General features: G+C 51.6%; 1 protein-coding gene across 2 annotated transcripts; it reads right to left on the bottom strand.

The window, feature by feature from the left end:
* Positions 1-1269: 1269 nt before the first annotated feature.
* ddx6 (DEAD (Asp-Glu-Ala-Asp) box helicase 6) lies at positions 1270-14619 on the bottom strand. 2 transcript variants are annotated; one of them, XM_006642142.3, is made up of 14 exons: positions 14327-14619; positions 11875-12538; positions 10111-10174; positions 8478-8582; positions 8049-8178; positions 7510-7656; positions 7296-7390; positions 6343-6465; positions 5830-5958; positions 5397-5513; positions 4829-4892; positions 4132-4233; positions 3443-3622; positions 1270-3277 (listed from the first exon to the last, which is right to left on the bottom strand). In XM_006642142.3, the coding sequence occupies exons 2-13, from the start codon at positions 12075-12077 to the stop codon at positions 3447-3449; spliced, it is 1455 nt and encodes a 484-aa protein (XP_006642205.1). In that variant the 5' UTR covers positions 12078-12538; positions 14327-14619; the 3' UTR covers positions 1270-3277; positions 3443-3446. The 2 variants fall into 2 exon arrangements, with proteins under 2 accessions (XP_006642205.1, XP_015193044.1); XM_015337558.2 differs by lacking the exon at positions 14327-14619 and adding an exon at positions 13925-14102.
* Between the last annotated feature and the right edge of the window lie 392 nt (positions 14620-15011).

Below are 15011 nucleotides of genomic sequence, written 5' to 3'. Positions count from 1 at the left end.
CCTGATTCTCCCCCACCCACTCAACCCCATTCCCCAACTTAAAACCCCAAAATAAGAAAATCAATGCATCTGTACCACAAAGCCTCCAGTTCCCCCACACAAGTCAGAAACCCTGCCCTCATGCGACGTGTACAAATGCTAATGCTGACTCGCTTCCCTGCCCGAGCTGTGGGGTAGAGAGCTCAGAGCCGGCCCCACTGAGGACACTGATGTGCCGGTGAGTGAACTTCAGATCAGACTCTTGCAGTACAGATGCATTGAGGCAGCAATCCCTCCCCTTTAAGCTTTTGGAAGAACGAGATGTTAAACGATGCCCTACGACCAGCAAATAATTGAACTTCAGGGATAAACAAAGGGATAGATGCTCCCCATCTCATTCTTCTATTTAAAGTAAACTGCTCCTAGAATTTAGGGTGAAGGCTGCAGCCTCGTCCTGGGTTAAGCAGGAATCCAAAACAGTTCTTCGCTCGGCAAAAGACAGGGATCCTCTATGCGATTGAAACTTTACCTGGAAGAAAGACGGGCTGCAGACTTTACTCCCATAACTAGATGGTCAAAAAAGAAAATTAAAAAGAAAATTAACAGGCAGCTGCCAAATCTTGCCTGCTGGCTTCAGCCCCTCGCCTCCCAGCCAGCTGGAGAGATCCGCGCTCACACGCGCACCCCAGGTCAGGACACGAGGGGCCAAGGTCCGGCTCAGGAAGGCTGCCAAGGCCAGGCGAGTGCGAGGAAGGGGCAGGCTCGGGCAGGAAGCCTGAGCTCTCCTCCGAGGTCCTTATCTCTCGGAAAGCACACGCTTTTCATTTCTACCGCTCCTGGGAACTTTCCCCACCGACACACTGAAACCTCCGCATCATTCCTGAGCAAAAAAAAGAGCATCTACCCCTCGTTGTTGACAGAGGCTCCCCGACACGCCTGCCCTGTTGGCTCGGCTTCTTGACCTCGGCGGTCACCAAGGAGCCGAGCCGAGAGCCGGCTGCTCCCAGCAGATACTTGCCGTACCTGCCCCCCCCCACCCCCACCCAAGAGCTGTGCTTCCCGAGGGGTCAGCTGGAGACGCCAACCACCACCACCCTCCTACAATTAAAGCGATCCCTTCCAGAAGCACAGCTCGGGAAAGACTTCCAAACCAATGATTTTGGTTAACAGCCTTTCACAAACCCCAGCCCCACCCCAACATCCCAAAAATTCAACCCCAAACCCTCCCCTCCCACCCCCTTTTCCTGATTCCACTTCCCCGCCTTCACCTGCCCGCCCACCCACCCACCCCCCCACACCTGTCTCTCGCAGGCTGGTCAGAGATCAGAGACAGCAGTGCAGTCAGTCTGGTTATTGCCTGACCCCATTACTCAAGTCTGTACTTTAACGCAGCTGGAGCTGCAAGTTTTTTTGTTTTTTCTGTGCAGCATCTTTTGTAAACAGAAAAAAAAGCCCCTGCTCATTCACGAGGCACCAAGGACATTCTTCCTGCTATGGTCATCGCAAATCTCTTCTTTGTGCGAAGGGCACCAATATATTAACACCTGCACACCTGGCTGAAGGTGGGTGTTTGCGTGTTGTGTGTAGGAGGGGATTGACAATTAATTCCTGCAAATTCATTTTTTAATCATCTGGGTCACATGTGCCACAGATGGGTCACTAAAAAAAAATCCCCACCCCAAACACCTGCATCTTCACCGATTAGCAAAAATAAGCCGCACTGCAGCATAGAGGACACTAAAGACTCTCCAGAACGCTTGAGCAGGTCTAAGTAATCTGGTTTACGCTTAAAAACAAGAAGCAGGGAATTCAAAACGGGTGCCTCGTAAATCAGCATTCCAAGCAAAGGCTGGACAGAAGACAGCGGTGCGTCTCCTCAGCTGTGTGAAGGACAGAAACACAAACCAGTGCTGGATCTGCAAGAGGGGGGCGAGGACCACGCCTCTGTTACCCCATCTCAACAATACTGTGGCGCAGCTGCTGCGTCAGGACAGCGGCAGCGTGGAGGCAGAGCAGCACGAGAACAAGAAACATGCTGCGCAGCCAAACGATCGTCACAGACAAATAAGTGCCCTCAAAAAGCTTATGCAGACCCCAGCCAGGTTCAGAAAAAATATCACTACCACAACGGTGAAAGGGCCAGAATCCACTTCAAAGCATGATTTCCCCAGCACTGACGTGTGTTCCCCACCTCACAGGTGTATCCCTTCAGCCATACTACTACACCAGTCCAGCCTTTTCAACTTGTTAAAAAAATAGGAACAAAAGTATTTACAAAGTTTACATTGTGCCAAAAAAATGAGCGTCTCTTGGGGGCACACATCTCGGAGAAGGGTGACTCATCCAGAAGAAAGCGAGAGAAAATGGGCTGTAAAATACTGGTCTCTGTTCCTGAAAGAAATCCTCCGGCGGCGGCGACAACTGGCCGAGAAAAGCACGAAGTCTTGTTTCCGCTCCCTTAGTGTTTCCAACTCCAGGCCAAGGAGGACGAAGAGGGTCGTCTCTGAGAAGCGCCCGCCCGCCCGCCCACTCGCTCTCTCCTGGAGACGGGACTGAAGTTTTGGCTTCTGCGAGGATCAGCCTGAGTCACTATTCTGTACCGAAGCCACGAGCAGCTCGGTCGGCCGGCGCCTGCGTTTATTTCAACCTCTCCCAGCACTCCTCCCCTCTCACGACATGTCCTGCCCTGGACGCGGACACAGACAGGACGGGACACGGGCGAAGGGTTCGGACCGGAGAGCCGGATATCGAGCCCGCGGACAGACTATCTGACGAAGTGTGGGGCGGCGAGGGGGCGGGTGGGTCCGAATTAGCAGGTTATTACTCCAAAGTTCTGCTTCATAAGGCACTTCATACAAATAGCTAAAAGCCATTAAAAGAACAAGGGAACAAAACCAAAAGGAAACTGTGGAAAACAAATCTTGGAGAGGTGGAAATAAAGCAGTGTGCCGTGGCTGAACGGGAGAGGGAAGGTGAAAACCGCTGCTCCTTGGTCCCCTGCTGTCCCCACACTGAAGTGCTCGAGTCTCGTTCAGGATCTGGGAGTGCAACTTGAGTGCCCACCACGCGCACGGGCACAGCCACGCGACCGCCGAGACCCAGCATCACCTTCCTCTCTCCTGGCGGCACACAAAATCCCCGTCTTCCGCTTGAGGCCGATTTCACGGGAAAAAAATACATGGAGGGGGTAGAAACTGAAATTAAACTAAAAAAAAATCTTCCCAAAGAAAAAGGAAGAAAACAGTTCCAACACAGGGGGAGGGGGGAAAGGCAGGGGATACGATCCTCCGTGAATTGCCTGGAAAACAGAGAAATTCACTATTAGACACGGGACTGACCGGCTCACCAACACGCACGCCTGCTTTCACTGCTAGCAATAATTTACTTAAAAGCAAAACACATGCAGAAGGCAAACAACATGTTGAATAAGCGTGTTAAACCGCCAGCTCCCACGGCCCCTCACCTGCTCACAGCTTGGCCTCCTCCCCACTCTCGCTGTGGTACTCCGCCACGTACAGGCTTTTGTCGATGCTGCCTGGGATGGGCTTGATCTCTGTGCCCAGCTGCTCCTCGATGCCCTTCAGGTTGAAGCGGTCATCGTAGGTGATCAGGTTGATGGCCAGCCCCAGGTGTCCGAAGCGCCCTGTGGACACAGCCCGACGGTCAGCAGAATGACCCCTCACGCTCCCCCCAGCTTGGGCACCTGAGCTCAATTCATTACGGCCTGTCAAACTACCTGAAGTGGGACCCTTGAGGACTGTAGGCGACTCTCACACGGTCACTGGTATGAATGGGTTTCACTCCCAACTACAGCTTTAAAGCTGGGAAACCCATCTGTGGGATGAACACGTCAAGCCTGTTCAGACCAGTGCCCAACTTCACACGACAAGAATGGAGATTTATAGGCCCGAGAGCCTTGTCCTCACTTCAGGAGAATACTTTAATGCTGAATTCATGAGGACACCATATAAAGAGTGCAGATAGAAATACGGCCGGAGCCACGTCAAGTTTAAAAAGGCTCTCCCAGGCCAAGACCGGGTGCGAAGGGCTGGCAGCCAGGGGGCACATTTTGAGCCGAGGTACGCGTGCAGGTGAACCCGGGAGACTGCGGTCAAGAGTCCGCGCGAGGCTAGAGAGCAGCGGTGCCCCTACCGGATCGGCCAATGCGATGGAGGTACGTCTCTGCCAGTTTGGGGAAGTCAAAGTTGATCACCACATTCACAGCTTGGATGTCAATTCCTCTGGTGAAGAGGTCTGTGGGAGGAGAGGAAGAGGTGGTCAGAGAAGAGCAAGAGGTCCTGCACAGCTCGTCCTGGCTGTTTGAAGCCTAGCAGCTGAAAAGACCTGGAAACGAAGACCACAGCAGAAGCTCAGTGCTGACAAGGGCACAAACCCCACCTCCATCAAGATGGGTTTCTCCAGCACGGCCTCTGCGTGACGTGGGAGGCGTTTAGCTTTCACAGCAAAAACTAGAACTACCTCTACAAAACACGGAGCCAACGACTGACATTGCAAGAACAAACAAAGTTGCATACAGGTGACCTCCAAGTGAAACAAATGCCTCTTTCTATAGAAAGAGATAAGACACCCAGCATTTATCTCCCATTTTAGAAAAACATTTCTAAGAACCCCGGCTGGTTACAAAAGCAAACATTCTCAAGTACATCTCTGCATCTCAAACATCTCTGCAGCTGCCATAAACCAAAACCAGGAAGGCTTACAAGCACATCCTGTCCTTCGACTTGCATTCTAAGAGGCACCACACCTCTTGGCGCATGTGGAGACAATAAAAACCTGCTACAGAGCAGTGAAGTCAACGCAGAGACGCCGGGCACTGAAGAAGACTCACCAGTGCAAACGAGATTTCGACACAGGCCGTTTCTGAAATCGTGGAACACCCGGTTGCGATGCTCCTATAAACATTTAAAAACAAAAGTCAGGCCGAGCCAAGATTCAAGCGTAGAAGCCCTAGAAGACTGTAGCAAAATGGAATTGCAACTTCAGGCACTGGACAGTTTCACTGCAGATGCTCACACTAAAGGCTGGTGATATTATCTAGTCGTGTGCCGACAGCACCCTGAAATATTGTAAAGGTTAACTCCCCCTCCAGAGAGAAGCATCAGGAGAAAGCAGCACTTCCTGGGTGGTGGGAGTGTGGAATAAGCTACTCAGTCAGGTTGTTACAGCTAAAAATCTGTCAAGAAACGGCTGGATGAGACCCTTATACCTATTTGCTACTAACTACCAGAAAGGCCAGCCAGGCCCTAGAGCCTCCTGTCTAAGACCTCTCAGGTTCTTAAGCTGGTGAGCTCACTTCACTGAAGCCCAGGGAGCCTTTCACCTAGTCCTCTTCTCGTTGAGTTTAAACCATCAACAATAAATGAAAGGAAGTTTGAGTTTGACACGAGCTTAGTCACCTGTCGCATCTTGGCATGAATGTAGAAACAAGAGTAGCCCAGCTGGGAGATCTTCTTGGCGAGCAGCTCGACGCGCTGGGACGAGTTACAGAAGATTATTGACTGGTTGATCTGGAGCTGGGGTTTAGAAAAGAAAAGAAAAAACAATCTATAACTCCAAAAGCTCCAGATATTTCCAATGGACACTCCTCCCTGAAAGGGCTCGTTCAGAGTGTCCGGGAGTGAAGGCCAGCAGGAACAAGCACCCAGAGGCAGGAGATGGTCATTAGCAGCCATTTAAAACAAGGAGCCAGTGGCAGAAAACAGTCAAGTACTAAATACAAAATATGTAATTGAAAATACCATGATGCAGGCAAATACAGCACTAGTTCAGAGTACTGCAGTATGATGTTTATTTTGAAATGAGAGGTCAGTCGCAGCGGAGGAGACTCACCCTGGAGAAGAGAGTGTTAAGGCAGTGGACCTTCTGTCTCTCGGTCACATAGGCGTAATACTGGGTCACCCCCTTCAGAGTCAGCTCCTCCATCAGATTGATCTCGTAGGGCTTCTGCAGATGGGCGTTCTGCAGGAGGCAGGGGAAAGAGCAAAGCCGCTCAGATTCTTTGGCAGACCTGGACGTGAGATCAGGACTTTTCCACAACCAAAAATAACACCATGACTTCAAAAGACCACCACAAAAGAAGACGTCCAGCCAAGAACCCCCCACTCACTCCAGCATGTCTCCCTGAAAACAGCCATCTGTACTCCAGGACAGCTAGCTATTCTGTGCGCGCTGAGCAATTTCAATCAATGGATTAGATCCCAGTAAGAGATGCATGTGGAATGAGACATACTTGTGAAGTCAAGTCTATCGTGGATATTAAAGATAGGAAGACAAAGAAAACTAATCCGCCAATAACCCCCAGGCCCCTCACTTGGTCAACTACGCTCATCAGCTCAGACTCACCATGAACTTCTGCACACTGAGAGGGAACGTAGCAGAATACAGCAGGATTTGCCTGTTTTTAGGTAGGGTGCTGAGAATTTCCTCCATCATCTGCACAAAGTCCTGGGACAGGAGCTTATCAGCCTGCTCGGGCCAAGAGGGAAGGGAACAGAATCAACAGTGAGTTTTGTCAATCGCTGACCTTGGACACTTCCCACAGAAAACGCGGTCATTTCTCCCCCCGCCCCAAAAGAGCACTTTCGGCTCCATGACCAACAGAGAAAGGCACAAGGTTGATTCTAGGCTGTAAAGGAACAGAACCTCTTTCATCCTCAAGAGGCACAATAGTTTTCTAATTCTCAGAAGTTCACTGTCAACCAAAGGGTCTCTGTGAGCCCCAAAGAAAGGAACATCGTGTTCCAGGGACAGACTATCCAACCATCACCGGCTTCCTTCAGGACTCGCCTGAGCCAGCTCTTCAGTGCAGACAGGATTCTACTCCACACCAGCTAAGCTAGGTCAGGGTCTGCCTGTGTTCATGCATGAAACCTAATGTAGAAATCAAGAAATTCGAGCCTGAAGTGTTCGTTTGTCCAGCCAAGCTTTATTGCATGCATACAAGGAACCACAATAAGGACAATAATAGTTACAGTACCTATCGTAGCTCAAAGGGGATATGGCCCTACAGAACTTTATATACACTTTCCCCCCACGTCTTTGATGTAATTGAAGGAAATAGAAACCTTCCTTTGTCATTAGGAGTTTAATGTAAACATTCACCATTTGGGGGTAAGTATGGGGGGGGGAGCCTCTCTGATCAAGCAGGCGTGATCGTCACAGTTCAGCATGTAAAAACTGTTAGCAGGCTCCATCACTAACAAGCACCAGCCTGGCAATGAGACTGCAGGACTGCACAGCCCGGCCCAAGCAGACCGGAGCTCTGCCGAAGAAAAACAAATGGAAACTGGACTCACCTCATCCAAGACTATCATCTGCACCTGACCCACTTTGGCCACCCCCTTCTTGATGAGATCCAAGATCCTCCCAGGGGTGGCGATAACCACATGCACTGCGAAGAGGGAAAAACAACAACCGTGAAGCCCGTGGCGATCAACAACAGCAGCGCACCCAGGCCGAGGGGACCTGGGGAGCCGCATCGCGCGCCGGAGACGGCGGGGGGGGGCTCACCCGTCTCGTCCAGCCTCATGATGTCGTCGCGCAGGTTGGTGCCCCCTGTGGTTGCCATGACTTTGACGCCTCCCATGTGTTTGCTGACCTGGATGCAGATCTGACTCACCTGGAGAGCCAGTTCTCTGGTGGGAACAATGACCACAGCTGGGGGAGGGAAAGGGAGCAGACAAACCCAACACGTTCAGGCGTCGCACAGCACTCGTGCCCGCAGTCCAGCCTCAGGGACTAGAGTGACCGCGCGCACGGAGCTGCCCTCTGCCTCGGGCGAGGACAAGAACCAACCGTCGACAGCAACACCTACACAGTGCACAAATCCCAAGGTACAGCGCACACAACCAGCTAGTTAAAGAAACGGCTGTGAACATTATTTTTTTGTACACCATGAATAAAAGAACAGACAAACGGTTGCCAGGCTGCGATGTCTGGAGGTATAGAAGTGCACCCTGTGAAGGAAGCAGCGCTCAGAGTCCTCACAGACGCACCCCAGCACGCCCCCGACTAACTCAGGACTGCTCTGCACTGTGCAAGCCCCCCACCTTGTATACAGTCCCTCTTCAGGTCGATGCGTTCAAGTAAGGGGATGAGGTAGGCGCCGCTCTTGCCCGTGCCGTTCTTCGCTCTGGCCAGGATGTCCCTCCCGGACAAGGCGATGGGAATGCTCTCCTCCTGGATTCGGGAGAGGAGGAGGAAATCAGGGTCGACACTTCAGGGGGGGGGGGGGTAGGACACCTCAGCACTGCCGCGAGGTCCAGTGCGAGTCTGAGCTCCAAAAGCACCTTCATATCCACAGTGCCACAACCAGCCGAGTGGGTGACACACTGATGAGCCTAATGAGGCCGACAACCTCACAACACACAGCTGCCATTTTTCACTTTTCCAGCCAGCCTATTTGGCAGCTTTGTGCTCTGAGGCCGGCTCGGACTCCACCACCCCCACGCCCTCACGGCCACTCGACGGCCCCTGACCTGGATGGGAGACGGCTTCTCCCAGCCCATCTCGAAGATGCCCATCAGCAGCTCCCGCTTCAAGCAGTAATCCTCAAACTCGTTGCCCTTGGTCGCCGTCACATCCTGGAGAGAGAGAGAGAAGCGTTTTGAGGTCTTCAGCACTGTATTCTTTGGGCTTTCTTCTTTAACTCTCTTCCCGTTTCCCTTAATGCTTTTGAGCCCATTGTGGTTTGGGACTAAATGGGTCGGTGTCACTCCCTTCTTATTAAAGCCTGACAAAGCTACGCCAACCATCCCTGTTGCAGAGCTCACCTTGAGCTCCAGGACCGACCTCTAACAGACTCTCCAGACGCTTCTCGCCTGACCGGCGGGCGCAGCAGCTCCACACACACCCCGCCGCCCGCCTGCCCGCCCGGCTGCAGTTACAGTACAGAGCTCAGAACACGCGCTGCCCCTTTAATCAACGCACTTCGTTAAAACGCTCATCCGCTCGACCGCTGAGCCTGCGCGGGACCCGGGTTTGGACTTTCATGTCAAGGGGGTGGAAAACATGTTCACAGCTGAACTCCTCAGATCAAAGGAGTTCATATGCTGGTATTTTATACCCCACTAAGGCACAGATGTAGAAGTGTGCCAGGTCATGGGAGTATGTCTCCCCAGTGCTGGCACTATACACAGAGCTCACATTTTAAAATAAGTCACTGCTAGCACCTCACAACCACAGGCTAGTGCTTCCACAGTGCTGAATGAAAAACATTTCATGAGTCCAAAAGCTGACAAATTTTAAAGAGACTCCCACATCACCTTTACGATCTTGATACCCTAGTGACAGTCCTGCAGTGACTCCTGTCCTCGCACCAGGGGATGCCTGCCTGCGCAGTTCTTACTCTTGGCGTCTGTAGATCACCAGTCCCCACGGGAAGCAAAATGGGGAATGAGGATACGTACGACATCCCACAGCTGTGACTCTAACATGATAGAACGCCCATCTTGCAACATGCATCAGCCCCCACATGTGAACAAGCCAAAAAACCTACTACAGCACTTATTACACAGTGAGGCATCTGCAGTCCAGTCCCACAGTAAGGAAAGGGGCACATGGAAAACAGCGCAGAACTTCAGCATCAGACCCCAGACAGAGGAGCTAGAAGGGTCAAGTCCCCCTTGTCTTCGGGGCTGAACGACATCAGTCCCCCAAAAAAGTAACGCTGGATCTCAGAGCCCAGAGCAACAGGCCAAACGGTACGAGTGCACCCTGTGCCAGCCTCCAACTCCCCTGCTGCCGCCGCTCAGCTGAAAGCCAAGCCTGCCACTCCGAGCACTTCTCTGGCTTCGGAGCGCTGAAGGGAAAAAGCCAGGGAGACTCCCACAGTTAAGTCAAGGCCTGACGACAAGCCTGAGAGAAGCCCTTACGCCAGAACGCAGCGGAAAGCCTTCTTGAATCCTCATTGTGAACACGAGTCGTGAGAAGCCCCCCTGCAGGAGCTGCCCATCTAAAAGAGCGACACTTGAACGAAGGCGGGAATCTGGCTGAAGGTCTTCCAAGAAGGCAGGCTTTTTGAGAACGCACAGTCCCCACAGCCCCCCCTCAGCCCTGCGCGCCGGAAGAGAAGAGCAGGCGAAACGCAGAAGGAGGGGAGAGGCGTCTTACCGAAGTCTTCATCCGCATGTCCTTCGGAGGGAGTTTCAGATTCTTCTTCCAGTCGTCGCCTGGCCTGCGGAGGGCGAGAGGTCAGTTAGCAGCAGCCGCGCGTCTCGGCCACTGAGGCCGTACCGCGCACTGGTCGGGCCAAAGAAACGAGACCGCCATCCCATCAGCACCTGCGACAGGGGCGGATCACAGACGTGGTCAACCAGGAGGCTGGAGTGAACCCACAAAAACAAACCGCAGCCCAGCGCCTCTCGGCCCACGGCAAGCAGGTATGGCTCCCTTCTCCCTAACTGGCAAACTTCAAAGGGGACCAGCTAACCACTGGTTTATCATTACACATACTCAGATTCTCTTCTTATGCTTTTTACACTCAACAAAAACCTCAATCGCACCTTGAGGGAATTTCTCAAGAGAGAATTCCCGCAAAGCAACTTCTCATAGGTGCGCCATTTTGAGACCTGCAAAGGGACGCTAACTGCAAAGTATGCAGGTTTAGATGGCAATATAAAAATTAAAGAAGCCGCCCACGTGTTATGGAGGCTGACAACTGGATAAATTTTAAAAAAAAAAACAGCCTCATGAGATCTTTAGAGCAATCGGTGACTGGAAATCTGGGACCTGACGTTCCAGCCCAGCCTCCTTAACGCACAACTAATGGCCCAACTTGGAGCAAGAGGCTTCTGAAGCTTGAATGCAAAACACACAAAAAGACAACTTCCGACACGCAGAGGAGTGGAACAGCACCACCAGACCTCGGTTGTCCCTAGACAGTAACTCATCAGCCCCCACTTTCCTCACCAGTGCTAAACCATTTCAGCACATTGCAACCCCTGGACAAGACCCGTCGAGGAAGGAGCTGAAAATCCCTTCCTCTCAGAGGGAAAGGGGTGAACAGGTTTTGTTTAACAATAGCTTAGTGCTCTGAGGAATAAAGCATCCAAGCAGGAGTCGGGCAGAAGTACAGGAACACGGAGAAGTTGGTTTGGGTGTCCGGAGGGAACGAGGTGGCTGTGAGCACATGCCAGGAGAGCGCATCCCCCCCACACAGCTCCCCTCCAGGGCAGCAGCACCTGGATCTGCGCAGAGGCGGGCCTGGACGATGACATGGTGTGGACCTGCCTGCTCACAGGACTGCGCTTTCCAGCTGCTCACAGAAACGCGCAGGAGAACTGCGGATTCGGGATGACGGGAGGCGACTGACTGCTCCCAGCAGGAAAGTGGACGGAACCCGAGACGCGGGAGGAAGCTCCTGATGGCCGTTCCCCGACACGGAAGAGAGCTCAGGACGGAGGACCGCCGGTCAGACGCCCACGTTCCGCCCCAGAGGCGGGACGGAAGCAAGACTCCTGATCCTGGCAGACCGGGCCGGTCCGGTTTTCACAAGCTGCAGGCCGGCTCCGACTATATAACCGGCCATCAGCCGATGTGCATCACTTACACACGCCCCCCTTCCTCACCTCCGTCCTGCCCTTCATGTGCAGATCCGGGAAATAAGAGCTGAACCGAAACGCTTCAGCTTCACTGCTCTTATGTTTTTTTCACCTGTGACTACCGCTGGGGAAAGGAACTCAAACGACATCCAGACGGTATTCATACACGCCGGCCTACACACCCGGCCGGCCCGACCCGACCCGTGGAGCTGGCACAGCCCGCACCCTGCCGCCGCCCTGCCACCGAGGGAAACGGACCGCAGGACAGCGGTGTGGCCAGAAGCCCGCAGCAGATCGGGGCACGAGCGGGCTCCCCCGGGACCCCCCCACTTACTTGATGGCGGTGTTGGCAGGGGGCAGCAGCTGGGAGCTGCCGTTGTTGATTGCGCTGGAGGTCTTCATCTGGCCGCTGGGCTGGGACGGGGGGCCCCCGCCGCCCCCCCCAGGGCCCCCAGCCGGCTTCACGGGGCCCCGGATCTGCCCGTTCTGGCTGGACAGCCCCAGGATGACCGGGTTCTCTGTTCTGGCCGTGCTCATGGCTGCGCCGAGCTCCTGCAAGAGTCCCCAACTGCTCCTATTCTCTTTCCAACGTCCCCACCTTAACACAAAAATCCTCAGTCCGCTTCTAAAGAAGGTTTTGCAGGGAAATTTGAAACAGTCTTTTCCCCCCTTTCTCCTCTTGATGTGAAAAACTCAAATCAACCAAGTATCAATACACCTATTTCTTTGTCACCAATCGAGCCACCTTATTCCTTGGTAATTTAACTCCTTATAGTGGAACGTCGTCTTCCAAGTATCGCTCAGTAAATGAGTCTCTAATATCACGATGCAGGAAAAGCACCTTTTTTTAAAAAAAGTTAATTTTATGCAAGTGTATAGTCTCGCTCTAAAACAATCCAAGAGTCACTCGCACCACTCCTGCGCTGCCAAAGACTTTAAAATCCACCTCGTGTTCGACACTCCTGGGAAGTTATCCTTCAACGGTGTCCTTGGTCATCCTGGAAAAAAAAACACCATAGGTTCAGTGGGGAAAAAGATGAAGACAAGAGGTAAAAAAGGGCAAGAGAGACACAACCGCAGTGCAGCGCACGCATATGAAGAGAAGAGCCTGGACAGCAGCTCAAGGTGTTGCAGGCCGATGCTTACAAACCAGTCCTGAAAACTGCAGACCTTCAGCTGAGAACAGCTGACCCACACAGGCAAGCGGATCAATATTACACCTGGGTCGTTTCATCGAAACCGGAAACTGAATAGCATTGCTGCAGTGTTTCCGTCCGCAGACCCTCCAGAACACACGCCAACCACAGGGGGACAACCGCGAGGCGAGCTGGACAGTCCTCTGGCTCACCGGCACCTGTGTCACGATGCGACAGGGAAAGCCAACATCATACCCAGCACAAACACGGCCAGCGCAGGCCCCTGCTCCTGTACTACACCTGGCCACGGTGTCTGACCGCCGCTAAATATCACAGGGAAGAACACAGCTCACACCTCAAAGCCAGCTCAAGGGTTCTTAAAAGGAGTGTGTGTGTGTGGTGTGTGTGGAGGGCACCTGTGATGAAAATAAACCAACAGTAGCTGTCAGATCCCCACTGCTTCTTCAGAAGCAAGCAGCCACGTCAAACTGCGCCAGAAGAGCTCACAGCCTCCTCGCAGTGAACTGGCCGAAACACAGCACTTCCACTACGAAAGTGTACAATTTTACACGACCACCCAAGGGCCGACACAGCCGTGGACAAACCCAACGACAACGTTAAAGCTGCGGTTCCTACTTCAGGTGTAACTGAACTTTCCAGACGTCGTTTAAGGTTGCACAACAGCACTTCTTCCCCAATATATAGCGCCATGGAGAGAAAATAGCCGACTGAACAACTCAGCAACAGTGACAATGGTAAACGGGTCGGAGTCGATGACCACTTATAACACTGCTTCAAAAAGAGGCCTAGATCCACCCACCACCCAGAGCTGATCTGATGATGAGAAATAAATACAAAACAGAGAAAACACTTAGTGGAGACGGTGGGGGAAGCAAGATTAATTTGTTTTGCCATTTTCGGCGTCGGCAGACCGACAATCCCACCATTTCAGTCCTGTTATTCAGTCCAGCACCGCGGAGCTAATTTAGACGTGTTGTGCCAAATAATTTTAAGAAACAGGGGGATGGAGGGGTCGCATCGCTTGCGGACGTACACAGAAATAAACACGTCGAGCAAATGAAAAGTTAATCGTCGTTAATTCAATAATCCCGGCCGGGGGTCGTGTGCGATTTCGCCCCCGGAGTCGCCTCAGACGCAGCGTCGGATTCAGAGCCGCTCTTTCGCGACAGCCTTCCAGCCAAAGCAAAGAAAAATAATAATAAAAAAAACACAAATAAACCCGATTACTTTGAGTAATTCACCGCGAAGTGACATTTCCCATCGTCTCCTTCCTGATGATGAAGTATCTCGCCTTCTTTCGATTAAAATAACATTAAATCGCACGACCGGCTGGCCCCAATCCCCAACCAAAAAAAAATAAACAAAGCCTTTACTACCAAAACGTCTCTTCTGACACTAACAAGTTAACTGAATTTAACATTTTAATTCGGCGAGGGTCGGGGGACAGAGGTACCGTTTGAGGAGAAAACACCGTAATGGAAACAAGGCAGTTGCCAACAACGTCATAGGGGACACAAAAAAAAACCCAAATATACCCCTTTCATCATTTACAATACAAAAAAATAATGCCCTACAAAATAAAATCGGGGTGCTGTAAGTGTATAAAATGTTAAAAAGTTGCATATTTACCGCGGATGGCTGCGATGATCAGCGTATTTTTGGCTATTTCTCTTATTTTTGTGTGAAGCATATTTTGTTTGGACAGAAAGTCCAAGATGGCCTCCTTCCCTTCTTTAAACCCTCCCCGTTTCGTCAGCTGACGAAGTGCTGTAATTAATCACCACAGAAACACTCGAATCTTTACATTTATTCACTCTCTTTAAAAAAACGTTTTGATTCTTCTAGAAATCTGACTTTTAATAGGTTTTTTTAAAAAACAACGCCGATATAATTTCCGCTTGATGTCGATGATCAAGATATTCATCTCGTGTGAGATATTTAAATAGTTTGACGTTTTAGCTCGAAAACCACGCCTTCACCCAGGTCAGCTGTCACCGTGTTTTCTTCCTTCTGTTTATTTATGATGGGTTGTCGCCGCTGTCGAAGCAGGTGCTTTGAAAATATTTTCATTTTCAGACAGCACTCACAAAAGGCGTGGTCAATAAACAGTAACCTTTTTCTTCAGGGCGATTCTGTGTGTTTGCAATCGTGCACACACGTCCATGAGGAGAAATTTAAATCGAATAGTCGTCTTCAAATAAAAAAAAAACACTCTGCCCAATCTGTTTAACATAACCGCAACTATTACGGTGAATTACATAGGTCTGTGTGGTTGCGAAGTGCTTCCTTTTGTAGACCGACAGAAAATAAAATT

Source organism: Lepisosteus oculatus, chromosome 23 (genome assembly GCF_040954835.1).
Source record: "Lepisosteus oculatus isolate fLepOcu1 chromosome 23, fLepOcu1.hap2, whole genome shotgun sequence".
Lineage (NCBI taxonomy): Eukaryota > Metazoa > Chordata > Actinopteri > Semionotiformes > Lepisosteidae > Lepisosteus > Lepisosteus oculatus.
The sequence above is the reverse complement of the archived record's forward strand: the minus strand, read 5'-3'. Positions and strand labels throughout refer to the sequence as shown.

Excerpts from the sequence above, each read along its gene's own strand:
- ddx6 (XM_006642142.3), bottom strand. The coding sequence starts at position 12,077 with ATGAGCACGGCCAGAACAGAGAACCCGGTCATCCTGGGGCTGTCCAGC. Across the intron at positions 5,514-5,829 it reads TTAACACTCTCTTCTCCAGG|CTCCAGATCAACCAGTCAAT; the intron begins GTGAGTCTCCTC and ends TCTAAACCCCAG. Across the intron at positions 4,234-4,828 it reads TCGAAATCTCGTTTGCACTG|ACCTCTTCACCAGAGGAATT; the intron begins GTGAGTCTTCTT and ends CTCCTCCCACAG.